The following is a 24,217-nucleotide window of genomic DNA, read 5'->3' as shown; positions in this document are numbered from 1 at the left end:
GGCAATTTTAGCCACCTGAATGGCTTCCGAGATGCCACTGAGTTCTGCCCACAACTGTAAAGCATATTCTTACCCACAAGGGCTAGTAACCTGCTTATTATTTTTAAACCTGATCGGATTCTCAGAAAGCTCAGTTCTGCACCCAGTGCCGCATTCACTTCTTTCTCTCACGCTCTGAGTGTATTCCTGTGGAATTGCACAGTGCACACTGCCCTGGCATAAGCTATGCTGGATGGTGGCCTGCAAAGGCCACTATAAGCCAAGCACAGAAAAAATTACAGAAGTATCACTCAGGGATCAAGGAGAAAGAGAGAGCCTTTGTCGCTGCCTGAACGCCAACAGGGCTAGATATGACAAGTCGCAAATTCCATGTGTTGTCACATCTCAGGGTGACGCAGCAAACCCCCACCAGGAAAACAGAGCTACCAATTTCAAAGAGGGTTCCTGGAGCGCTTCTGCACTCTACTGGCAAGCGCCTCTCCCTCCCTGCAGTAATTACTGCTTTCTAACGGGCCGTAATTACTCTCCCCAATCACGCCGTCACCCATCACGCAAAGGCAGTCTTGCCTTGACATAACAGCCGTTGCCAGCACTGGCCTGGCCTTTCCTTTAACCCCTTTCTACTTGCAACTTGAGCTGTCAGCAGCTCAACAGCAAAGTCCTTCTCTGGCCCAAGTGCCAGGTGCTCCTTGCGAAGCCCGGTGCCATCTGCTCTGGTTGAGAGCTGAAAGAAACCAAGGCTGCTTCCACACAAAGAGGGTTCACAGGCAGGTAAGCTAAACAAGGTGTTTCTGGCCAGAGGGATTTCAGAAATGGCATTTCCTCACCTAGAAAACTTTCTACTCCACTGGGTACAAGGCAGGGTTGTGGTGGGGTGGCAGACTTCAGGCTTGTCGGATCTACTTTGTTTTTCACTAGAACCTCAAGATCTACCAACTGCAGACTGTGAGAATGAAAGAACAGGCTGCCTCTGAGCACACTCTTGAACCAAGGAACTGAACCGACCTCGCATGCCTTTCACACAAAAATCCACTCCTTGTTTCCCTTCGTTATTTCAGCAGCAAAATTTTCTTGTTGTAATTGTTAAAACAATTGAGTGTCAGAAATCCTTGCTAATCTACTGCAAATCAGCCAGAGATCTATCAGCGGATCCAAATGGACCTTCTGTTCACCCTTTCGGTAGAGTCAGTAGCTCAGTGGTCCCAAATTTAAACCCCAGAATCTCCATGAAGGTTCCCTACTCTGAGCTCCTGAGGTCCTTTCAGCCTTCCCCACCCCTGGTGACCTCCAGCTGTTTCGGACCACAACTCCTATCGGCCTCAGCTGGAGGGCGCCAAGGTTGGGGATGGCAGTCTTATTGTTTCTCCAAAAACAAACAAAAGCCTCAAAATAGTTTAACCTTTTCTTATTTAAAAAAAACCATATGGCATGCCATCCCCGTCGCCCCCCCCCCCGCTCTTCACTGGTGATTGCCACTCATTCACCAGATCACACAATGGCTGGCACCTGTCTCCCCTTCTGTACTCCGTACCCAGCTTTTTGCTGTGCATAAGGAGAAAAAAGAAACTCACAGCGACAAATCCCACACGGAACAAGAATTTCTTCCCTCCCCGCAATTGCACAACCTCTTCCATTTCCCCAGCTTTGCATTCAATAACAGCTAAATAATTGAATCATCTTAGCTGCTGAAGATTTGCCTTGAATTTTATTAGAATTTTAAATTGTTTTGTTTCTTCAGTATTTTATTACTGTAAATGGAAAAAAGCATCGCCCGCAGTAATAATCCGATTGCTTTTTATATTACTTTGAGCATACACTGGAGGGGGAGGGGAGAGAGGCAGGCAGGCAGGCAGAAGAAGCCATTAGGACGGCTGCACAGGCTTATGAGATTATGCCCGCAGCCAAGCAAAGGGTTTTTTTTTACTCTTGCAAATTGGCCGACAGACTGACTCGGAGGCAGATTCAGGCCTAGATCTGGGAATACTGCAATAGGAAATAAATCTTAGGTCTTGATTGGGGGTAACGGAGGTATTGGGGGTGGGGTGAGTCGACTGATATCAAGCGAGACCGTGCCTGTCAAAGTTTAATCTGGTACATCTACCTTGAACTATATAAACATGCAATGGAGCATTAACTTGTTTAAAATCAACAAAGCGTTCACATTGAACTATAGGGAAGTCGCCATAAAATGGAAATGGACTGCCTTCAAGTCGATCCCGACTTATGGCGACGTTATGACTAGGGTTTTCATGGTAAATTGTATTCAGAGGGGGCTTACCATTGCCTCCCTCCGAGGCTGAGAGGCAGTGACTGGCCCAAGTCACCCAGTGAGCTTCATGACTGTGTGGGGATTCCAACCCTGGTCTCCCAAGTCGTAGTCCAGCACCTTAACCACTACACCACACTGGCTCTCTGGGGAAGTTGCCAAAGTGAGGGTTAAATGCAAGACAAGCTGTCTGCTTCCTGACGTTGAGCTGAGCAGAGGGGACAGAGCCCCATGCACACCCAACCTTGACAAAGACCAAATGTTACATGGGCAGCTATGATACTGCCAGTCCCCTGTGGCTCCATCTCACATCATACTGGTAACTCCAGAACCTCTGATTCTCTGCCTCTGCACATCAGGCACTGAGACCTAGGAATGGAGAAGAAATCTGATTCAGTTCACATTTAAAAGGGGAACTTACCAAATTTGCACTTTCCAAAAAAATATCCAAAGTGAAACATGAGCATCCTTTGAAATGGACACTTCTCAGAATTTTGCAATGCAGTTCTACATCCAAGTAATGCATGAACTAGGACAAAGTGTTCATATAAATGCCTACATAAGTGAAAATAACATACAAAAATGCATTATATTAGGAATTAAGGGAAATTTGATTTTAAAAACGAGTATACTAGGAAACATTGCATACAAAAGATATGTTAAGAGAAGTTTGCACTAAAGTATTTATGACCCAAACAATGGGAGAGGCCTGCTGTCTCATGGCTCACTTGTAAACTTCTTGAGACTCCTGGCTGGGTCTTCTTAGAGGCCAAATATGCTGGATCCTTCATTTAGAATCATAGAGTTGGAAGGGGCCTATAAGGCCATCAAGTCCAACCCCCTGCTCAGTGCAGGAATCCAAGATAAAGCACACCTGGCAGATGGCTGTCCAGCTGCCTCTTGAATGCCTCCAGTCTCGGAGAGCCCACTACCTCTCTAGGTAATTGGTTCCATTGTCGTATGGCTCTAACAGTTAGGAAGTTTTTCCTGATGTCCAGTCGAAATCTGGCTTCCTGCAACTTGAGCCTATTATTCTGTGTCCTGCACTCTGGGATGATTGAGAAGAGATCCTGGCCCTCCTCTATGTGACAACCCCTCAGTCTTCTCTTCTCCAGGCTAAACATGCCCAGTTCTTTCAGTCTCTCCTCATACGGCTTTGTTTCCAGTCCCCTGATCATCTTTGTTGCCCTCCTCTGAAACCATTCCAGTTTCTCTGCATCCTTTGATCTAGCTAAGCAATTCTTTGGAATGCAGAAACCACACAGGAAGAGCAAGGTATGAAAAAGCAATGTCCCCCCCCCAAATCTGGAATACTCACACTTTCCCATGCAGTTTTCACAGCGCTGTAGCAACAACGCTACTCCTGTACTAAAGATTGTGCCAAACCATCACAACTGCTGTTGGCCCTGGATTGCCCAAGCAACTTACACTGTACACTGGACAAAACCAGTATAGATATTGGCTAGTGTACGCGCACTCGCAGAAAGCAGAATTACATGGCAGAATTACATGACACCTTGGGCATAATTCTTCCTCTGAGAGGCACACAGTCCCACAGGATAGATGTTTGGAAGCTTCCGTTGACAGGCCTAGCCCAAGATGTCTGCAGCAAATAAATAAAGGCTGAACTAAAAAGGACTCATTACTTTACAGGAATGTTTCCACCAACATCAAAAAGTATCCTCATCGCCCCCCCCCCCATGCTTCAGTAATTGCTTTGGAAGTGATTTACAAAGCACTACCCTCACTCTGAATTGACCTGTCCTCAGTAATGTCCTGATGTAGCCAAACATGGCTAGCCAGCTATGTATCATTATGACGTTATGTCTATGGGCAACCTGATTGGCTGGCATCACCCACGTGGAAATTACAGGAAGGAGCGAAGGAGCCCCAACCAGGAAAATAGCGTGGCACCAAAACAGCAGCAGCTACGGGAAATAATGGCATTGAATGGAACTGGGGAGAAACAATATCCTTGCAATGAAAGCACACACCAAGAACAATCATTTACACAGAACAAAAGCCTGGCCAAAATCGAAACAGGAGTACATTTGAGCTAAGTATAAAATGTTACACTATTAGATGAGCAGCCAGGCCACTTGGAATCAAGGTGCAAAGTTCAGGGCCTCACCCCCCCCACACATCTCCCCGTCAGTTGGCCACAGACTTCCTCGCCTCCTCAAAGTCCATTCTTTTGATTAACATTCTGTGACTTCCCCTTCCATGAGGGTCAGCCACGGAATATTAGCAAACAGCAGTGAACATTCCATGACATCACAGGAGTCAGCGGCTAACAAGGAGAGCTCCCTGGGAACAAAGAGATTTTAGCCTATTGTACGGATCTGATTAAAAGGCACGGGGGGGGGGCAGAGTATCCCACAGAAGGCTCAAGGGAAACATTCTTATGGATGGGAGAGAAGAGGAGGGAAAAGCCTACTAATTGGGAAGCCGCCTAGGCCTGCATGAGGCGGCCATTGGCCTGCTCAGACTCACAACAGTTACCAATTAAAGCACACTGCACCATGGAGCCAGTTCCGGTTAAATTCAGACACACAATAGCCTTCACCGAGAGCCTAGCTGCTGCGGCTTCTAATTAACCCCCGTTTTTAACTGTACACTTTTTTAAATGTGCCAAGAAGAAAATAGTTACAAAGTGGAGAACAAGGCAAGGGTTAATCATGGAGACCCTTCTATTGTGGAGGCTGGGGGGGGAGAGGAAAAGGGGGGGTCAGGCCTCCATTGAAATAGCAGACTTATCCACCCTGCTCAGCTGTCAGTCTGTCTCTGTCGGTGACAGGGAAGGAACAGTGGCTCCTCTGGATTCTGACAATCAAGGCCTTACTCGTTTAAGAAGTGTTGCAGAATGAAGGCGGCGTCTGTAAATTAAGGGGGGCAGCAGCCCCACCCCACCCCTGGAGTGGGCACCAAAGCAACAGGCTGGGATGGAAGGACATCAGAAGGGCTGCTGCTGCTACACACACACACACACCTTCCCAAACCTCCTGAGAATACACAGAGTTGCAAGGAAGTCATTCCCATGCTACATGCCCAGCACAGCCTCACATACACAACCTTACTTTGACAGCAATTAAAACTCCAGGAGTGTCTACTTGCCCGATTGCCACAGTAATTATTACTGTCTGAGCAAACAGAAGGGAAGACATCATCACTCACGGCTCAGGGAAAAAGAAAACAGACATTGTTCGAAGCATATAGTATGTTCTAATGAGCTACCTGTGACTGGACAATCCTAAACAGGAACTTCCTTGTTTTATGTGCACCTGTTTCAATTTTGATTGCTCCACACTTACTTTGCTGTTTGGTTTGCATGCACAGAGGAAGAAGGAGCGCGAAGGTGGCTGGAGAACACCAGCACCATAATCATCATCATTTCAATTTATATCCCAACCTTCCTTCAAAAAGGAACCGAGACATAGAACATAATACTTTGCTTGCTGTCTTCTGGAATACTGGAGAACGTGGTGCTTAATTTGCACCCTGCTATGTGGCAGAGAGAGTGCTCTCTTTGGACCCCATATTATCTATTTGTTCAATTTGTTAATTCATTGATTAGGGACCCAGGGCAGCATACAAAAATATAGTTATAGACAACACATTCTATAAAGACATTTAAAACTTTAATCAATACTTTTAAAACAATAGCCCAACCATCATTCTAACGCAGGCCAAAACAACATCACTATAAGAGTATCAGACTCTCCAGAAGGCCTGAATGTGGAGATGCATCTTATTCACCCATGCTAAATGACAGCGTGCATCCCCACCTAATCAGTGAGGGGGTGGGCGGGCAAAGCATTCATTGGCAGCCTGGTTCATGGATGGCATTATCACACAGCACTCTGACCAGGGAGTTAGGCTTTGTTTCAGTGTGACAGTGGGGCACTTACTGCATCCTGGCAAAATGTTTATGCAGCTGGGCTGCACTCTTGCCGGGCGGCACCATTCAAAAATGTAAAGAACCAGCATTATTTCCATGACCCACAATGAGTGGTGATTTTACAGTGGCACAGATTCCTGCCCCCAAAATCCCCAGCAAAAAGGGGGAGGCTGTGGGGCACTGCTTAAAAGCCAGACAGGAACAGACTCTCATCTCATCATGCCTCTCCTGATCAGACAAGACAGGTCTTGTTGTGCCTATGAAGAAGTGGCTGATGGCACAATGAAAATATAATCTTTGCTCTTAATCTGCTCTACAGGAAGGAAAGCATGAGAAGTTAGGCGCTACCTTGTTTGATCCTCATTCCTTTCAGTTTCCTTTGTTTGCCGGAAGGAATGGCTTATAGTTATAGTTACATAGCCATAGAAAAATGTGGCCAAAAAACCACCCGTGTAATCTATGGTCACTTCCAGATAGCCTGTTTATTCACCCGATTTCTTTGCACAAAGCTTGAGGGGAAGTTATACAACGGCAACTGTTTGTTTCTAATTTGTTTATGGGGAGGTTATATGACATTGCATCCCACTTGCTAGTTCATTTTCCCTGTTGCTCTCCTTATTGCAAAAAGTCTAGGGTATTTTTTTTGGGGGGGGGGAGTAGGTTTGTTGTCCAAGAGGGCCAAATCCTTCCTTACTGTGCAACCTGAATTTTCTGGTGTGTCACTGAATCAGTCCTGCAGAATAGCAACAGTTTGGAAGCACCCTCGGCCAATAGCCAGAAATAAGTTCTCACTTTCGAGTTGTAAGTTGCCCCCTCACTCCCCAAAGTGACTTGTGCCACACATACCAATTTCATCCCAACTCTTTTGCCTCGTGATTGACAGCAGTGTGGTGCAGTAGTTAGAGTGTTTGACTAGGACCTGGGAGACCACTGGACCAGCCACTGACTCTCAGCCTCACCTGCCCTCACAGGGTTTTTGTGAGAAAAAAATGGAGAGGGGAACAAGGATGCCGCCATGACAAAAGGTGGGATAAAAAGAAAAGATAAAAGATAAATCTGGAAGGTTATTTGTATGAGGGATTAGGCCAAACCCTATTAGGACAGACACGGGGAATGTTTTCAGCCAGAAGGCTGGAGTGCCACATGAGCAACCTTCCAGCAGTGGGCAGGCCACAGGCAGAAAGTGGGTGGAGCAAAATATGTGTCTCAGTTTTGTACAGAACGCTACACTGCAGCCATGCAAAACCCAGAGGTTTCTCTATTTGTTTATTGTACTTATATACAGCCCCATAGCCAAAGCTCTCTGGGCAGATTACAGTAACTAAAAACATTAAAACAAATATACAAATTTAAAAACATATCTTTTAAAAACAATTTAAAACACAATTTAAAATTTTTAAACACATGCTAAAATGCCTGGGAGAAGAGGAAAGTCTTGACCTGGCGCCGGAAAGATAACAGTGTTGGCGCCAGGCACATCTCGCCAGGCAAATCATTCCATAATTTGGGGGGCACCACTGAGAAGGCCCTCTCCCTTGTTGCCATCCTCCGAGCTTCCCTTGGAGTAGGCACCCGGAGAAAGGCCTTTGATCTTGAACGTAGTGTACGGGGGGGTTCGTATCAGGAGAGGCCAATGTTTTTAAACTTTTTTTTATAAAATGTTTTTAATGCTGTTTTGTTTTAATGTATTTTAAGATCTGTTTTTATGATGTTTTAAAGTTCTTTTAGTGCTTTGTTTGCCGCCCTGGGCTCCTGCTGGGAGGAAGGGCGGGATACAAATTAAATAAATAAATAAATAATAAATAAATATACCCACGTCCATCTCTCCATCTAAGCAAGCAAGAGGCATTAGCACAGCTTGAGGTCACATCCCAGCCCAGGCAAAAGCACTTGAGGAGGGTGTGAAGCAGGACTGTTAAGGGTCATGGTCTGGGGAGAGTCCAGAAGGCCAGAGAGAGAGATCTGGAGGACTGCACTCAGCCCCCAGGCTCCCCATCACTTCAGATGTCAGGCGTAACCCCCAGGTGGGCCAGCTATTGACCCCTAACCTATGCAAGCTCCATAGCCCCCATAATCACAAAGGCTGCACTTGCAGAGAAAACATTGGGCAAGAGTGCAGGAGATCACTGTTGAAGGAAAACACATCCTGCGTGCTCTCAGAATCATTCACCTTTCTCATGACTTTGCACATTCCATGCCTGAAGCTGAATAAAGGTCCTGGGGCCAAATGCCAGTAGTGAGCAGAGATTCTAATTAAGTCATCCGGAGCTGGTCAGGGCCGTTGCGCCTTTGGGCGAAGCTGCCTGCTGAGAGACAATCAATGCTCTCCATTCTCTCCCAGCCTGGAAATATTACAAATTAAGCCAAATGGAGCTTCAAGGTCCAGGCCTGGCATCCACTAAATCTCCCAGCATGGGACGCTGCCTCAGCAGAGAAGGGATTTTAATTTGGAGAGAGGAAGTGTGTGCGTGTGAGAGCGGTTGCCGCAAGATGACACAGGATGATGCCGGATGGACACTGAAGCAGCAGGAAAGGTCATCTGCATTCCTGCTGATCAATGCCACAGTACCAATGGTGAGGAGAAAGCAGCTTGTTCTTCCCCCTTCAGAAGCAGCAATCTAATGTGCCGGACAGCACTGCATGTCTGGTGACTATCTTGCTGATCGGCAAGTAGAGATGCAAATCACTGCTACTAAGCACACCCAACTGATCACATTGTTCGGGCCCTTCAGCACTGCGGGAGAAGGAAGGACGAACTGGAACCAGACTTTCCAGCTGAAGCCAGGTCTGTTGTGTCGCAGAATGGCGAAATTGGGAATGGAGAGACTGAGTGAGCCTTTATGTGATGCTAAAGATTACATCTTCCCTGCAAATTAGTCAGACAGATACTTTAAGCTTTAAAATAAGAAATAACTACTTTATTCTGGAAGTACATACTTGGTAGGAAAGAGTCCTATATCTAACTAACTAGCTAAGTTGGAGATGCAAACGCTAACCCTAGTGTTTGCCCTCATGCTTGGAGGAGAGGGAGAGACAAAGGAATATGTCTGCTCCCCTCTCAAGAGAAAGAAGAAGACTGGAAGGAGGGAAGGAACTGGGATCAACATCCTGTGCATATCAGTCTAGCAGGAAGGAAGAGTCAGCAGGTGATCAAAGGACAGGCATTAGCCTAGCAATCAGAAGGTCTCCTCTCTAGCTACCCTTTTTAACCCCATGCAGCCTCAAGCCACAAGTTGGAGTTGAACCACATATTCCAACATGTTGCTCGTTGCTCCTGGCTCTGCGCACCATAAGCCAATCCAAGCTTAACAGGCACACTAAGTTTAAAGACGAAGCTCTTCAAAGCCCACTAAACAAGGAACTATTCTCAAATTAATCTTGAGAGTTATGGAAGGAGAGACATGCAGAGCACATGTCTTGCAAGCAGAAGGTCCCAGGTTCAGTCCCAGTGGGCTAGATCTGCTGCAATACAGGGATGGACCCACAGGTCTGGCTTATATTGCATCTCAGGCGTTGGAAGGGCACAGGAAGCAATCTGTCCCAAGGAAGATGCCCTCACACTTGGATGTGACGCTTTTGACTCAGGAGAGCAGGAGCAGGACAGAAAAGGGAAATGCAAAGCAGATGACTTCAGTGAACAAGCCAAGCATCCTGCACCTGCTCTTGGTAACGGCTTTCCCAATCTGCAGCACCTTGACTCTCAACACTGCAAAGCTGCGGCTACTGCAGAAAAACAAAGCAAAGGGGTCAGGATGCAGGTCACGGAGCAGCTAATTGACCAGCGAACACTTTGCAGCTGCAACAGAACAGCCAAATACAGGATGCTGGCAAATGCTTGTGAAGTTCCCGAAAAAACTTACTATCTATCCTGACTACTGAGCTCTGAGAGGTGGCCCAGCTCAGCAGCTGAGCAAATATTTGCACATAGAAGGTCCAAAGGAAAAAAAGATCTTTTGTCTCTGTCTGAAATTCTGGAGAGCTGCTGCCAGTCAGAGTATACAATACTGGATGAAGACCGAGCAAGGGTCTGACTCAGTGCGCGCCCACTTCGTACGTTCGGAGTGGCTGAGCAGCTGCTTGGCTTGTAGAAGGTCCAGGTTAAATCCCCAGCATCTCCAAGTACGGCTGGGACAGATTCCCTGTGTGAAAGGTTGGATAGCGGCTGCCAGTTACTGCAGAGAACACTGGGACAGGCCACAGGTATGACTCAGTATAAGGCCGCTTCCTACGTTCTGATGACTGGAAGGAAGCAGCTTCTCTCTGAGGCCTCAGGGTTTCGAAATGACAGGGCTAACCACTGTCCCGAACCGACTGGAGCCAACAGATCCAGAACACTGTCGCAAGGTTGCCCTCCCAATTTTATTATTTCTTTAAATTATTTATTTATTTACTTAATTTGTATCGTGCCCTTCCTCCCAGCAGGAGCCCAGGGCAGCAAACAAAGCACTACAAACACTTTAAAACATCATAAAAACAGATCTTAAGATACATTTAAACAAAGCAGCATTAAAAACATTAAAAAAACAAGGGTTAAAAACATTATTAAAAACGTATTAAACATATTAAATCCCCCTCCCCATACACACACCCCAACTTTCCCAGTGTGACAACGGGATGAATGGAGACTCCACTGACACCCCAGCAGACTCATCCATTCACATGCTTGCATTATATGCCGACATGTCAGGAGCTCCCCCTTCCTCCTCCTCCCTCTCTGGCCCTCGAAGGAGCAAGAGGCTTTCAGAGCAAGTTGCTAGGTCCGCTAACCTCAGGGCAACTTCTTTATTATCTGCAGCCAAAGTCTCTCTCTCTCTCTCTCTCTCTCTCTCTCTCTCTCTCTCTCTCTCTCACACACACACACACACACACACACACACGTAAACGTCACCTCGCATGCATTTGTCTCCTCATGAGGAATCCACACTGCCGCACACAGTGCCACTTAGAGTCAGCGAAAAAAACAAACAGTGCAGGGAGGAGAGTGGAAGAGAGATGGGAGGATTGCGAAGGAGCATCTTCTCCCATGCAGCTGAGGGCCAAGAGCCCTTGTCACCTGAAAACAAACTCCAGATAAGGCTGCAGCCTTATCCTTTTCCCACCAATACGGGTGGAGCAACCTCTCCCGGAAATGTAGCTGGGCAGGAGACAGTAAGAGGGGGCAGCAGAGGACAGCAGGCCCTGTTAAAACAAAGCGTGGCTGCCTTGAGAGCAAAATGGCAGACATCAAGGGTGTTTGCATCAGCTTATTTTGCATAATCTGTGGAAACCTACATCTCTGAGGAAGAGCAAACCCAGAGCCATGGCAGTGCTGCTATTCCCTTTGCAGAGCCAGGAAACAGAGGCTGTGGCCATGAGCGGTCGCCACCCAGGGCACCAGCTGACACGGTCAAAGCTTGTGACATTGCTCCTTGGAGGAAAAAGGTGCCCCCAGTGCCACAACAGGGAAAGAATCCCTCTGCATCGCACCTAGGGCCAGGGGAGGAGAGGGAGAAATTAACTCTTCCGTGCCACTGGATATATTAATTCATCACATTTTCTGTATTACTCTCACGAGGCTATGCAAGAATATGGCCAGTAGTGGCACCTGGACTTGGGCAAAGGGGTTCAAGGGTGCTTTCAGATGAGGGCTCAATACTCCAAACAGGTTGTGCTAAATATTGCAAGTGGGTTCTCAGATTTCCCCCACAAAGCTATATCTACAAGTGGACCATATTTTCAATTAGCTTAACATGGAGTTATCAAGAACAAATCCTGCCAAACTAATCTTATCTCATTTTTTGGTCAGGTAACCTCCCTGGTAGACTGTGGCAATGCTGTGGACACAATATATCTCGATTCAGTAAAGCTTTTGACAAAGTGCTCCATGATATTCTGATGAGCAAGCTAGCTCAATGTGGGCTGGACGGAACAACTATTAAGTGGATCCACAATTGGCTACAGAATTGTAGTCAAGGAGTGCTTATCAGCAGTTCCTTCTCTAATGGGGGGGGAGGTAACGAATGGGGTAGCACAGGGCTCGGTCCTGGGCCCAGTGCTCTTCAACATTTTTATTAATGACTTGGATGAGGGGGTGCAGGGAATGCTTATCAAATTTGCAGATGATACAAAATTGGGAGGGATAGTTAATACTCTGGAGGACAGAAACAAAATTCACAGGGATCTTGATAGGCTGGAGCATTGGGCTGAAAACAACAGAATGAATTTTAAGTGGGATAAGTGCAAAGTTCTACACCTAGGAAAAATAAACCAAATGCACAGTTCTAAGATGGGGATATTTGGCACAGCGATACTGCATGTGAGAAGGATCTTGGGGTTGTTGTTGATCACAAGCTGAATAGGAGGCAACTGCAACGTGGCTGCAAAAAAGGCAAATGCTGTTTTAGGCTGCATTAACAGCATGAAGTATTAATTTTCTATTCTGAATTGGTTAAGTATCATCTAGACACCACACTTTAAGAAGGATGCAGACAAACTGGAACGGGTTCAGAGGTGGACAATGAGGATGATGAGGGCTGGAATCAAAGCCCTGTGAGGAGAGACTGAAAGAACTGGACTGAGGGGAGATATGGTAGCACTCTTCAAGCACTTGACAGGTTGCCACTCAAAGGGGGGGCAGGATGTTTTCTCAAGCATCCCAGAGTGCAGGACACGGAATAATGGACTCAAGTTGCAGGAAGACAGATTTCGACTGGACATCAGGAAGAACTTCCTAACTGTTAAGAGTGGTAAGACAATGGAACCAATGACCTAGAGAGGTGGTGGGCTCTCCAACATTGGAGGCCTTCAAGAGGCAGCTGGACAGCCATCTGTCGGGAATGCTTTGATTTGGATTCATGCACTGAGCAGGGGGTTGGACTCGATGGCCTTATAGGCCCCTTCCAACTCTACTACTGTATGATTCTATGATTCTTGGACACGCATTTGACAACAAAAAAGGGGGGTAGCTGGTGAGCAGGAGAGAAAAGGCTATGTGGGGGGAGGGGGGAGGCCCTGGCATGTAGGCTACAGCACCCACAGGGAATGTGAGTAAGGAGGACAGCAGAGAACAAAACACTTCCATAGCATTCCCAGTCAATCGAAAGGCCAGCCAGGGACTTTGGGCATTCTGCAATAAGAGATACTGCTCAAACACAGCCATGCTGACTGGGGCTGATGGGAGTTGAAGTTGAAAACATCTGGAGGGCACCAGGCAGACAAAAATTGGTCTAACATTACCCAGGCCTTCAGTGCAGGCTGTTATTACTGGTCTACAGATCCAAGAGGACTTGTGGGATCCACCAAATGAGACTCAAAGAGTTCAGAGAAGTGGTAAAGCAGACAAAGAGCTGACTGCTGTTGCTCTTCAGAGACTTTCCAAGGAACAAAAGGCTGCTTCAGAACCAGCCCTTTGTTTGAAAGGCTAACTAATATGTGTGAAATCCCTCCAAATAAATAAAAAAGCAGAGAATGTGTAAGTACAAGAGATGCAAATAATTGAGTATTTAGTCCATTATTTCTAACAGATCTGCAAAGCAGGCCACATTACTCTTGTTTAGCTAAGATACTGCAACCAAGAGAGTGAGAAACACCTACCCAAGTAGAGAGATAATATCTGAACCTTGAACGCTCTAGAAATGTCCACCCAGTCTAGACCATGTCCTGAAGTGAGGCAGAAGTCCAAATCCCAACAGGTGTTTGCATGAAGATGCAGCCCTCTGCAGAAGAGTTTAGAAATCCAAGGAGGGTGGCGCATGGAGCTGTTCCAGAAGCACCCACACCCTCCTAAAACTCCTGGCCTTCTCAGCCACCAGTGCCAGGTGAAGGGAGCACAGGCTGGGGGGAGGCAAAAGCAGCACAGAGATGAGGAGCTGTCAGCATGCCAAGCGAGGCTGCACAGAGGATGGCAGGGAAACGAAACAGAAGGGCCTTGCAGGCTGCCTGAGGCACTCCCCAACCTCTCTGTTCTGTCATTTAAGCAACATCCTCCTTGAATGATTGCAGATTAATATTTGATTCCCTGGAAGGAAGGTGCTTTCTTTGAGCTGACAGCTCCCACTGGTCAGGCGCGGCTGTGGGGCCTCTTGGAAGAGGCTTAGTGTTCCGGCATGCACGCAATAAAGGAGGAGGGGAGGGATGGGTGAGAAAGATGTCAGTCGGGTTGCATCAAACCTTTTTTTTTATTTGGGGCTACTTTCACTTGTGAGGAAGGAGAAGGAAGGAGAGGAAGACTGCGCTCACAGAGCTACAGCAGGCCAAGAGCGAAGCCTCTTGCAAGAGCCTCTAACATGGAGATCTAGTGCTGGAAGGATTCCTGGAGCTGAGTGCTTGGAAACTCTGGCTCATATTAAGGAAGGGAACAAGAGGAGACAGCCTCCTAGTCTCCCACACTTGGGAAGGCAAGGAACTGGTTTCTTGTTCGCTTCATCAACCTGATCCAATTTTAGAGAAGCAAGTGGGGATAGACGGAGCCCCTTGGCGGGTTTTTTCTTTTTCGCACCTCTGCACATAACAGCCTTGCTATGTTATGCTAGAAGGCTGGTTCTCTTCCTCCCCATGCCTATATAATTCTAGGTGACAGAAGAGATGCTCCTTGAGGAGCAGGCTTATCTGAAATCTGAGCAGGTTGGGTCCTACCTTGAAGCAACTGCCAGGGGCAAGGGAGAGGAAGAGAAAGGCAAAGAGAGGGCAGAGGTAATAAAATGTTTTACAGCCAAGAATATAGGCATATAAAACAGGAAGGCACATGAAGGCAGCCACCTTGTTAAAGAGTCTGTTTTTTACAAGCTCAGTTTCCTCCCCTTTGCCTGTGGCTTTGGCCACACGCACACGCACACACAGAGGCCAGCAGTCCCTCCACAAGCTTGGCAAAACGGGGAACAAGGGAACAAAAATGGCATTTCTGTAACTAACTACACTGTTGATTTTGTCATGCAGAGAGGAGAAAGTTGATGTATTCACCAGTTTCCACAACATTACAGTGGCAACCCAGATCCTACTATGCGCAAGCAGAGAGAAGATTGGAGAGCCAAAGCAAGCCAAGCTGCAGGGAAGGAAGGAAGGAAGGAAGGAAGGAAGGACGGACGGACGGACGGACGGAAGGAAGGAAGGAAGGAAGGAAGGAAGGAAGGAAGGAAGGAAGGAAGGAAGAAAGAAAGAAAGAAAGAAAGAAAGAAAGAAAGAAAGAAAGAAAGAAAGAAAGAAAGAAAGAAAGAAAGAAAGAAAGAAAGAAAGAAAGAAAGAAAGAAAGAAAATTTACCTGGAGATGAAATTTATTTAAATGTATGTATTTATTTATTCAATTTCTAGACTGCCCTTCATCAATTAGAGATTTTTTGAAGTATTAAGCAGTATGTAAATGCTTTTAAATACCTGTAAATAAATACATAAAGATGGTAGGTCAATTAACAGCAATAAAACAATAAGATACAGATCAATAACAATTATTAAAATACCAAAATAAATAAAAAGACAGAAAATTTGTAACTGTTCATATCAATATGAAGCACCAGTCAAACCAACGCATGTGGCCCAGCCAGCGCCAACATGAGCATATCCAAAAAGCCTGTGTGGATAAGCTGATGATGGAAACTCAACTGTGATGACGACTGATGCACGTCCAAGGGCAGAGGGAGGTCCACAAGCAGGGTGCTACCACAGAGAAGGCCCTATCCTGCTTACCACAAAATGACAAGGCCCACAGGAGGGGCCACAGGAAAGGCCTCCCCAGCCGATCTCAAGGCCCAGGCTGGCAGATATTTGGATTGAAAAGTAATATATATATATATATATACACAAACCAACACCGCAGTAAAATTAAAAGGAATATATCCAGTTATCAGTACTAGGAAACTGTTTTACGCTATGTCAGAGCCTTGGCCTATCTATCTAGCCCAGTACTGAATGCACTGACTGGCAGGGGCTCTCCAGGGTTTCAGACAGGGGACACTCCCAGCCCTACCTGGAGATGCTGGGGACTGAACTTGGAGCCTTTTGCATTCAAGGCAGGTGCCCAGCCACTGAGCTGCGGACCTTCCATTATTTTCAACCAGCTAAAAATATCACCATCTAAAATGCCTGGGAAAATAAAAAGGGTTTAACCTGATGCAGAAAGAATAGTGTCCGCACCAGGTATACCTCCCTTGGGGGTGTGTGTGTGTTGTGTTCCAAAGTTCAAGAACCAGAAGGCCCTCTTGTCTGTACGTGTCAGATGTACTTCTTATGGGAAAGGAACACAGAGAGTCCTAACATTTTCTGCTGACTCCAAACCTAGGGTCAGTCAGTCCTAGAGATACGAGCAAAGTCACCGCAAGAAGGAAGAGTAATGAGTACCAATTCCACGCCACTCAACTCCGTCTTCAATCATGGCACAGTATTAATTTCCAAAGGGCTAATGCAGGATCAGCTGTTCCCAGTGGAATGGGCCCACACACAAGACACCTGGGGAATGCAACTGAACTGAGCAAGGAGTCAGCTGAGCCGCTTACAATCCCTTTCTGGGAGTCCAAACAGAAAGAATCCATCTTGTCTCGCTCCTGTGTAAACCCAAGTGGAAATTAAGGTGATATTTTATGGTTCATACAAAGGAGGAAAGCTTTGCTATTGCAACTTTGACAAAACACTGTGGGAATTAGAAAATGCGTAAAGCAAAGCTATTAAGAGGTTTTTTTTAAAAAAAAATCCAGATGCAATTAAAACAGTTTTTAATCACTCACTAGAGAGAATTTCCACAAGCGCTACAGCCCCTGTGGTGCGCGCATAGACAGAGTTTAAAAAGCAAGGTTCCACTGCTATGCAACAAACTTAAACTGTTTCCTAGAAAGACCTTGGGAACTGTTCCCCCTAATGAATCACCCACAGCCTTGGCCAGACCAAACGCAAGAGATTAAGTATCTACAGCTGCTTGCAATTTTATGCATAAAGAAACATTAGGAGAGTTTATGAAAAGGTCAGGATGAGAGGTGATGGAAGTGCCGAGCACCTAACTGCTCAGGTACAGGGGGATAATTTGGGTGGGTCAAAATCAGTTGATAAACGCGTGGGATGAACTTTATTTAAGGATTGCAATAAATGAGCTTGTAACTATATAGATATAAAATTACACAAAAAGCATGAAAAATATGCCGCAAAGTCCAGCATGGGACAATCAGGGGTGCCTGACTCATAAACACACACAGTTTGCCCTACCACAAGATGGTGTTACAGGACAATTAACTGCCCATTAGGGAACTGGAGAGAAGCTCATTTCAAGCAATCTTTTGAGAGGCTCAGTGTATACAAATGTTATTTTTAAGCCAAGACAATTACTGGGGAAGGAATATCCCCACAAACTTATTTTTCACACAAAGAATCACACACCATGGACCGTTGAGACACACATCTGCATTTCACTTTGCAAAAGCACAATCTGACAGGTGAAAATGAGGGAGAGGGCACACTCATCGTGGAAACTGTTGTGTGTAAATGGAGTTCTGCAGAGCCTGTGTCTTGAAGCCATGGTTCTATGGTCTGTTATGGGCCAGGCACATTCCCAGATTCGCCAGGCATTCTTCATCATGTATGGAAACAGAGCTGAAAACTGTTTATCTTATTTTCCAAAATTACAGACCACCTCTGAGGTAGTGGAGTTTTAAATAAAATCCAACAGAAAGAATGCAAAGAATAAAAATATCTTGCAATCTAACCAAATGGTTAGAAACCAAAGATTTATTTCAGCAAATTAAAATCTAGAAAGCAGCAGGTGTGTGGGCCATGACTGCTCTCACCAGTCCCTTCAACTGGACTAGGAATGGGAAACCTGTCAGGCCTCTATCCAGACTCTCCTCAGGCCTTGCCGGCCCTTCTCCAGCCCTTCCTAAAGTGCTTTTGTGTGCCTGGAATATGCCACTGAACTGTGATAATGCCCCTTGCTAGCTCACCAGATGGGCAGGTGGGTGGGTGGGTGAGTCAGTATAGAAACCTGACTTTTGCCTTGCCATAATGTAAATTGCCATACAATGTAAGAGCAAAAATGGCTATGCCCCCTACATTTTCCTTTGGCCCCTGTAAGGCTGCTCATGGGAGAATGAGATGCCCAGGCTGAAAAGGGCTCCCCGCCCCTAGACTAGACAAAGAATAGGTCACTGTGCCACTGAGATACAGGTCACATGGCCACCCACTGTATCCACAACAGCAGCGGAGGGGCGCACACAAGATGGCTTATGGGGATTACTGTAAAAGTACTGTTTACATGTGATAGCCTGCATTTTTGTACATACACCTGATTTTGTTGCCTTCTTTTTTTTTTTAAGCAACTGGCTATGATGAATAAATGACAAAATATTTTTTTTTAAAGTATTGGAGGGGATACTTGGCAGGAGGAGAAGGATCAAACATACATACACAGCATGTGCTGGAAAACCGGGTGGTTTTTTTTGCCACATTTCAGCAAACCTTCCTCTTTCCCATTGGGCATGAAAGGCAATTACGCCAAGAAGCAGCACTTACTGCGAGGGGTGGTATTTGAAGCAGCAACATCAAAGTCCTTTTTGTTCCTTGGCAGGCTCTGGTAAACAAACAGCTCTTGTTATCTCCTCTTTCAGAGACACACCTGCAAATGGGGGGAAAACACCAGCGCAGCAATGCGCTTGACATGCAGGAAGAAAGCAAGTGGTGTGCGGCCAATGGCGGCACCAGGCGGCGGTTTGCGAAGATCCAAGGACACACCATATCTCAGGGACCAAGACCAGCTCATCTTCCTGCCCTTCTCGCCCACTGGCATTTTTAATTTATTTATTATTTGATTTATGTCCCGCCCTCTCTCCCAGCAGGAGCCCAGGGTGGCAAACAAAAGCACTAAAAACACTTTAAAACATCATAAAAACAGACATTAAAATACATTAAAACAAAACAACTTTAAAAACATTTTTTAAAAAAGCTTTGAAGACTTAAAAAAAAAAAAGCTTTAAAAGCATATTAAAAAGCGATTCCAACACAGAAGCAGACTGGGATAAGGTTTCAACTTAAAAGGCTTGTTGAAAGAAGGTTTTGTTGCTCTTGATTACCTTAGAGCAGCCTTTCCCAACCAGTGTGCCTCCAGATGTTGTTGGACCACAACTCCCATCAGCCTCAGCCAGCATTGCCAATGGTCAGGAAAGATGGGAGTTGTGGTCCAACAACATCTGGAGGCACACTGTTGCGAAAGGCTGCCTTAGAGTGCAGGACATGGAATAATGGGCTCAAGTTGCAGGAAGCCTGATTTCAGCTTAACATCAGGAAAAACCTCCTAACTATGAGAGCCATACGACAATGGAACCAATTACCTAGAGAGGTAGTGGGCTCTCCGACACTGGAGGCATTCAAGAGGCAGCTGGACAGCCAACTGTCAGGAATGCTTTGATTTGGATTCCTGCATTGCGCAGGGGGTTGGACTTCATGGCCTTATAGGCCCCTCCCAACTCTACTATTCTATGATTCTACAGCACAACCCCAGCAGTGCTTGTCTTCAAAAAGGCTCTCTCTTACTGGGCTACATGTTTAAGCATGTGGCACAGCTTTCTTAAGGGGCAAACAGATAGCCTTCAGCTCTCTAACCTTCCCGGCTTCTTAGGTTCTAAAACAGAGCATTACATTTTCTTCAAATCCTTAGGGTGTCCTGACAAAGAACGCCATTCAGCTAAGTAACAAGTCTCCACAAGGTTATTCTTTTATTTTATTTTTAATGGAGAGTATATTAAAATATGGCAAGGAGCCAAAAGTCCAGAACAGAACTGATTTGTAGTCCAATGCTCTTTCTGAAGAAGCTCCCTGATCAAGCCCAGCATAACTTCCACTCCGCTGCAGTGAAGGCAACTGAGAATTCCACGGATGAGATTCACGGCTGTTCTAACCAGTATAAAACCCAGTAAGAGGGCAAGCACTGAGAGCATAAAAACGTGCCCCCTCCCCCAAAACCTCACGGTTCATTAAATTCCTTCTCTCAGCTGCGTAAATGCAGAAACAAAAGCACCCGCCAGGGCAAGCCCACTGCTTGCGGCACAAGGCTCAGGTAAAAGCCCATGCCTGGTAGTAGTCTGCAAGCTCAAACAGGCTAATTGCTGCTAAAACAGCACTTTTTACTCAAACTCACACATGTAATTGTTTCCGGTTTGTGTTGTTTTGTTTGTATCATGGGACGGGGGCTACAGGTTGGCCCTCTCTGAGTCAGCTGAGGGGAAAGTGCATAGTTTGCACACTGCTGGGTGGAGCAGATAGTGTAGTGTTTATGTCGCTTTGTCTGCAGTGGGTAGAAGGCATACCAAGGAACATGAATAGCCTCAATCACATTACCTGATTCAAGTGAGGTAATGTTTCCATTACTGTATTGCCATCCTGGATTACTTCTGGAAGGGTGAGATATAAAATTAAATTAAATGATTAGGTAGATCAGGGCCGGCGGCAGGCATTCCAGATCCCTTGGGCACCAGCTTGCCCTGGGCCCCAGCGCACACGTGCGCCTCACCTACCTGTCGCTCCTGTCTTTTGCGGCTGTGCGCGCTACGTGCGCAGAGCTGCCATTAACCAAGATGGTGCCTGGGGTTTCCCTAAGGGGCTGAAGCCTCTGCTGCCATCTTGGTTGAAGGCACACATGCATGCTACATGCACTCATCCCTGCCATCAACCAAGATGGCGGTGAGGCATCAGCACCTTAGGGAAACCTCGGCCGCATTCTTGGCCGCAAAAGACAGGAGAGACACGTGGGTGGAGCCAGCACCTCCCCCACCCCAGCCAGGGCTCAAACTGGCTGCCCTTTAGCTCCAGCCCTGAGATAGACAGATGATAGATGGAAGGATGAGAAAGTAGTCTCATGGCACCCCTCTGTGGATGCATTGGGGAAGAATGCAGAGGGCACACCTACAAAACAAAAAATGGTGCCATTCACTCACATGTAACATGAATGTCCCTCAGTGTGCACACCAGAGCTGTTGCAGACGCAGGCATCAGCTCTCACTGTGTAAGTTCTAGTCCTTTGGGAGCAGGGTCTCAAAATACCTGAGGGTCTCCCACTTGGACATAGCGGCAACGACAAAAGACACTTCAAAAGAAGCACTGAGCCTCCAGCTTGAGTATTGTAGAAAACAGGCTTGAAAACCTTTGGCAGATAAGCTGCCGAAATCCTTTCAGGAAACACAAAAGGCCACTGTGTAATGGGGCCTTGGAAGATGATTTCTGAAAAGTCTTATCAACACCAACACTATTATTCTTCTTTCTCCTCCACCTCCTTCCACCCCTTCTCCACGTCCACTGGGGCCCTGAGCTTCATCTCTCACCCCTCAATCTGCTGGGAGCAGAGAACGGATGCTAGCATCAGCCACCATCAAAGTGGGGTAGGGTGGGGAGGAGAGAACGAAAAAGAGGAGGCACCAGATGACATCACCTGTTGATGGGGGTGGGGAGGGAGCTGATGGGGGGAAATCCAACATCCACATAGAAAAATACAGAATTGGGGGAGGGGGTAGGAGAGACATGGGGTTAGAATTGAACCAATATAATTTGGGGATAGCACCGACAACGCAAGAGATATGCACCTGGGGAGCAGGGTGATCACTGAGCTTTAAATATAGCTGATTTTTTTTAAAAGAGAGAAGTTTCTACCCTTAGGCTCAAGGACAGGTGGAGATTATTGGGATTGGAGGAGAAAACCCTCCAAGTGTATTTGTTCATACTGGAATATACACATTCTTTTGCAAAAGTAATCAGACCCCCGACCAATGCTCTCATATTACTTTTTTGTTATGTATGGTATTTTATTTTGAAACACTGAAACTCAAAATCAATTGTAAGGTGACATTGTCTCATGTTGGGAGATGTTTGTAAGAAACATAAACTGAAACATGTTGCTTGCATAAGTATTCATCTCCTGTGCTGTGGAAACTCCCAGTTTACACAGATGAAAGAAATTGTCCTATCACTCTTAATGTGGTGAGGGGGTTTGAGAGCGTCGAAGAAGCTGAGAGCAATGCCGTCAGGAGTCTAGACCAAGAGACTAGACTCCTAGCAGGGGCACCCAAGGCGCAATGGTCAAAGCTGAGACACCAGACTAAGATGCATCCAAACTCAGAAGAAGGTAATGGTAAACCACCTCTGAATACCTCTTACCATGTATGGGGAGGGCAACTATGAAAGAACTAGAAAAGGTCCTCAAATGGAAAGATGTACTACTGAACACTAAAGTGAGGATCATTCAGACCATAGTATTCTTGATCTCCATGTATGGATGTAAAAGTTGGACAGTGAAAAAAGCAGGTAAGAGAAAAATCAACTCATCTGATATGTGGTGTTGGAGGAGAGCTTTGCGCATACCATGGACTGCGAAAAAGACAAATAATTGGGTGTTAGAACAAGTTAAAGCAGAACTATCACTAGAAGCTAAAATGATGAAACTGAGGTTATCATACTTTGGACACAGAATGAGAAGACGTAATTCACTAGAAAAGACAATAATGCTGGGAAAAACAGCAGGGAGTAGAAAAAGAGGAAGGCCAAACAAGAGATGGGTTGATTCCATCAAGGAAGCCACAGACCTGAACTTACAAGATCTGAACAGGGTGGTCCATGACAGATGCTCTTGGAGGTCACTGATTCATAAGGTCGCCACAAGTCAAAATCAACTTGAAGGCACATAACAACACAACAATTCTGACATTGAGTAAGTAATAAATAAATAGCCCCAAAATGGACTCCCTGAAGCCCTACTGGATAATCAATTACTTGTTGACTTAAACGGAAATAAATGGAAACTTAACAGAGGAGAAAGATTATACTCTACCTACACTCACACATAGTTGCCACCAGTCTTTACATACACACTCTAAAGGCTGCTGTGCCTTTAACAGTGCATGGCATGCAGAAATTCAACAAGTGAAACTTTCCTGACTCACTGACTCCATCATGGTGAAGTTCCCAAGTTGCACTGATGGCCACTACAACGGGTTCAATTTACTGTGGCAACTACTATTGGGCAACAATGGGTATCAGAGGCAACAGACCTCAACACTGGATCTGCAAGCAAGCAACAGTGCAGAGCGTGCAAGCTTCCCAGAGGAATCTGAAACCAAATAATGGTCTAAATCAGAGCGAGCAGAGGTAGAAACTGGCTCACTGGTGGTCTACTGGCCAATTTCTGATGCATCACTGAGCACGAGATGCTTGATCCGTAATCTAGTAATGTCTTCTGATGTTCTTAAGCAAAACTGCAGACTCACAATCAGTTAACTGTTCAGAGACGCTGGGGACGTGCTATCCCTTTGCAAATGCAAGGCGTATTGGCAGGCCACGGGAGTGTTATTAAGAAAAAGGCCATGCAAGACTCTTGCCTGTTGTTTACTGTTCACGTATGCAAGTTTTCCAGTGTCGCCTTCATCATCATCAGAATGCAAGCTTGTACTTCTTTCCTGTCTTACATTTAATCTAGATTTCCCCTTACTTATTCATCTGCAGTCACTGCAGGTGTTGGAAGCTCATTAGCACATTTTTTTAAAAATTGGGTGGTTTGCCATGTATGTGTGGCAACATTTCAGCGGGTGGCTTCCAATGCCACACCCCTAATTTGATTTGATCCTCACCTAAGCACAAGCTAGCCATTTGGCTGCCAGTGGCCCACACTAAGCCAGCATGCCCGTTGCCACCAATCCCTGCATGCAGACAGCATGCTGGAATTTCAGCGACCCAGTTTGGAGGAGCTATTCCCTCAAAACCTCGGCTTGTGTTTTGGGGTTACTGTGAAGACTGTAACTTCAGTATATGCACTGGGATTATTTTTTTTTTAAAAAAAACACCTCTGGATACATTACAAGCTCCACCCATGACTGTAAAAAAACAGGAATGTGGGGAAGCTAACGTGCCAAACACACAGTTAGAAAAAATGAATCTGAATTATCTGTTTGTGCTATAAGGCCCCCATCCGGAAGCACCCTATACAACAGGGGTGGGGAACCCAAGGCCCTCCAGATGCCATTGGACTAAGACTCCCATCAGCCCCAGCCAGCATGACCAATGGTCAGGAATGATGGGAGTGTAGTCATAACCATATAAGAAGAGCCTGCAGGATCATTCATTCA

The 24,217-nt window shown here is 46.0% G+C and overlaps 1 protein-coding gene across 8 annotated transcripts in view; it reads right to left on the bottom strand.

Moving 5' to 3' along the window:
- Nucleotides 1–24,217, bottom strand: part of FAM222A (family with sequence similarity 222 member A) — a 105,749-nt gene that overhangs the window by 12,672 nt on the left and 68,860 nt on the right. Inside the window, exons 1-2 of one of the 8 annotated variants that reach the window (XM_061602417.1) lie at nt 20,448–20,504; nt 2,279–2,635 (exon numbers count right to left, since the gene is read on the bottom strand). The exons of 2 other annotated variants lie outside the window; for them this stretch is intronic. Coding sequence is in view for 3 of the 6 variants with exons in the window: in XM_061602410.1 (XP_061458394.1) it covers nt 2,688–2,821; nt 11,053–11,189 (271 nt within the window). In the remaining 3 variants the exon portion in view is untranslated. Of the gene's footprint in view, nt 1–2,278; nt 2,636–2,687; nt 2,822–11,052; nt 11,227–18,626; nt 18,685–20,447; nt 20,505–24,217 lie in introns of those variants that run through there. 5 more of the 8 variants (XM_061602411.1, XM_061602410.1, XM_061602418.1 and 2 more) reach the window with 5 other exon arrangements.

This window comes from Rhineura floridana, chromosome 19 (genome assembly GCF_030035675.1).
Source record: "Rhineura floridana isolate rRhiFlo1 chromosome 19, rRhiFlo1.hap2, whole genome shotgun sequence".
NCBI lineage: Eukaryota > Metazoa > Chordata > Lepidosauria > Squamata > Rhineuridae > Rhineura > Rhineura floridana.
The sequence above is the reverse complement of the archived record's forward strand: the minus strand, read 5'-3'. Positions and strand labels throughout refer to the sequence as shown.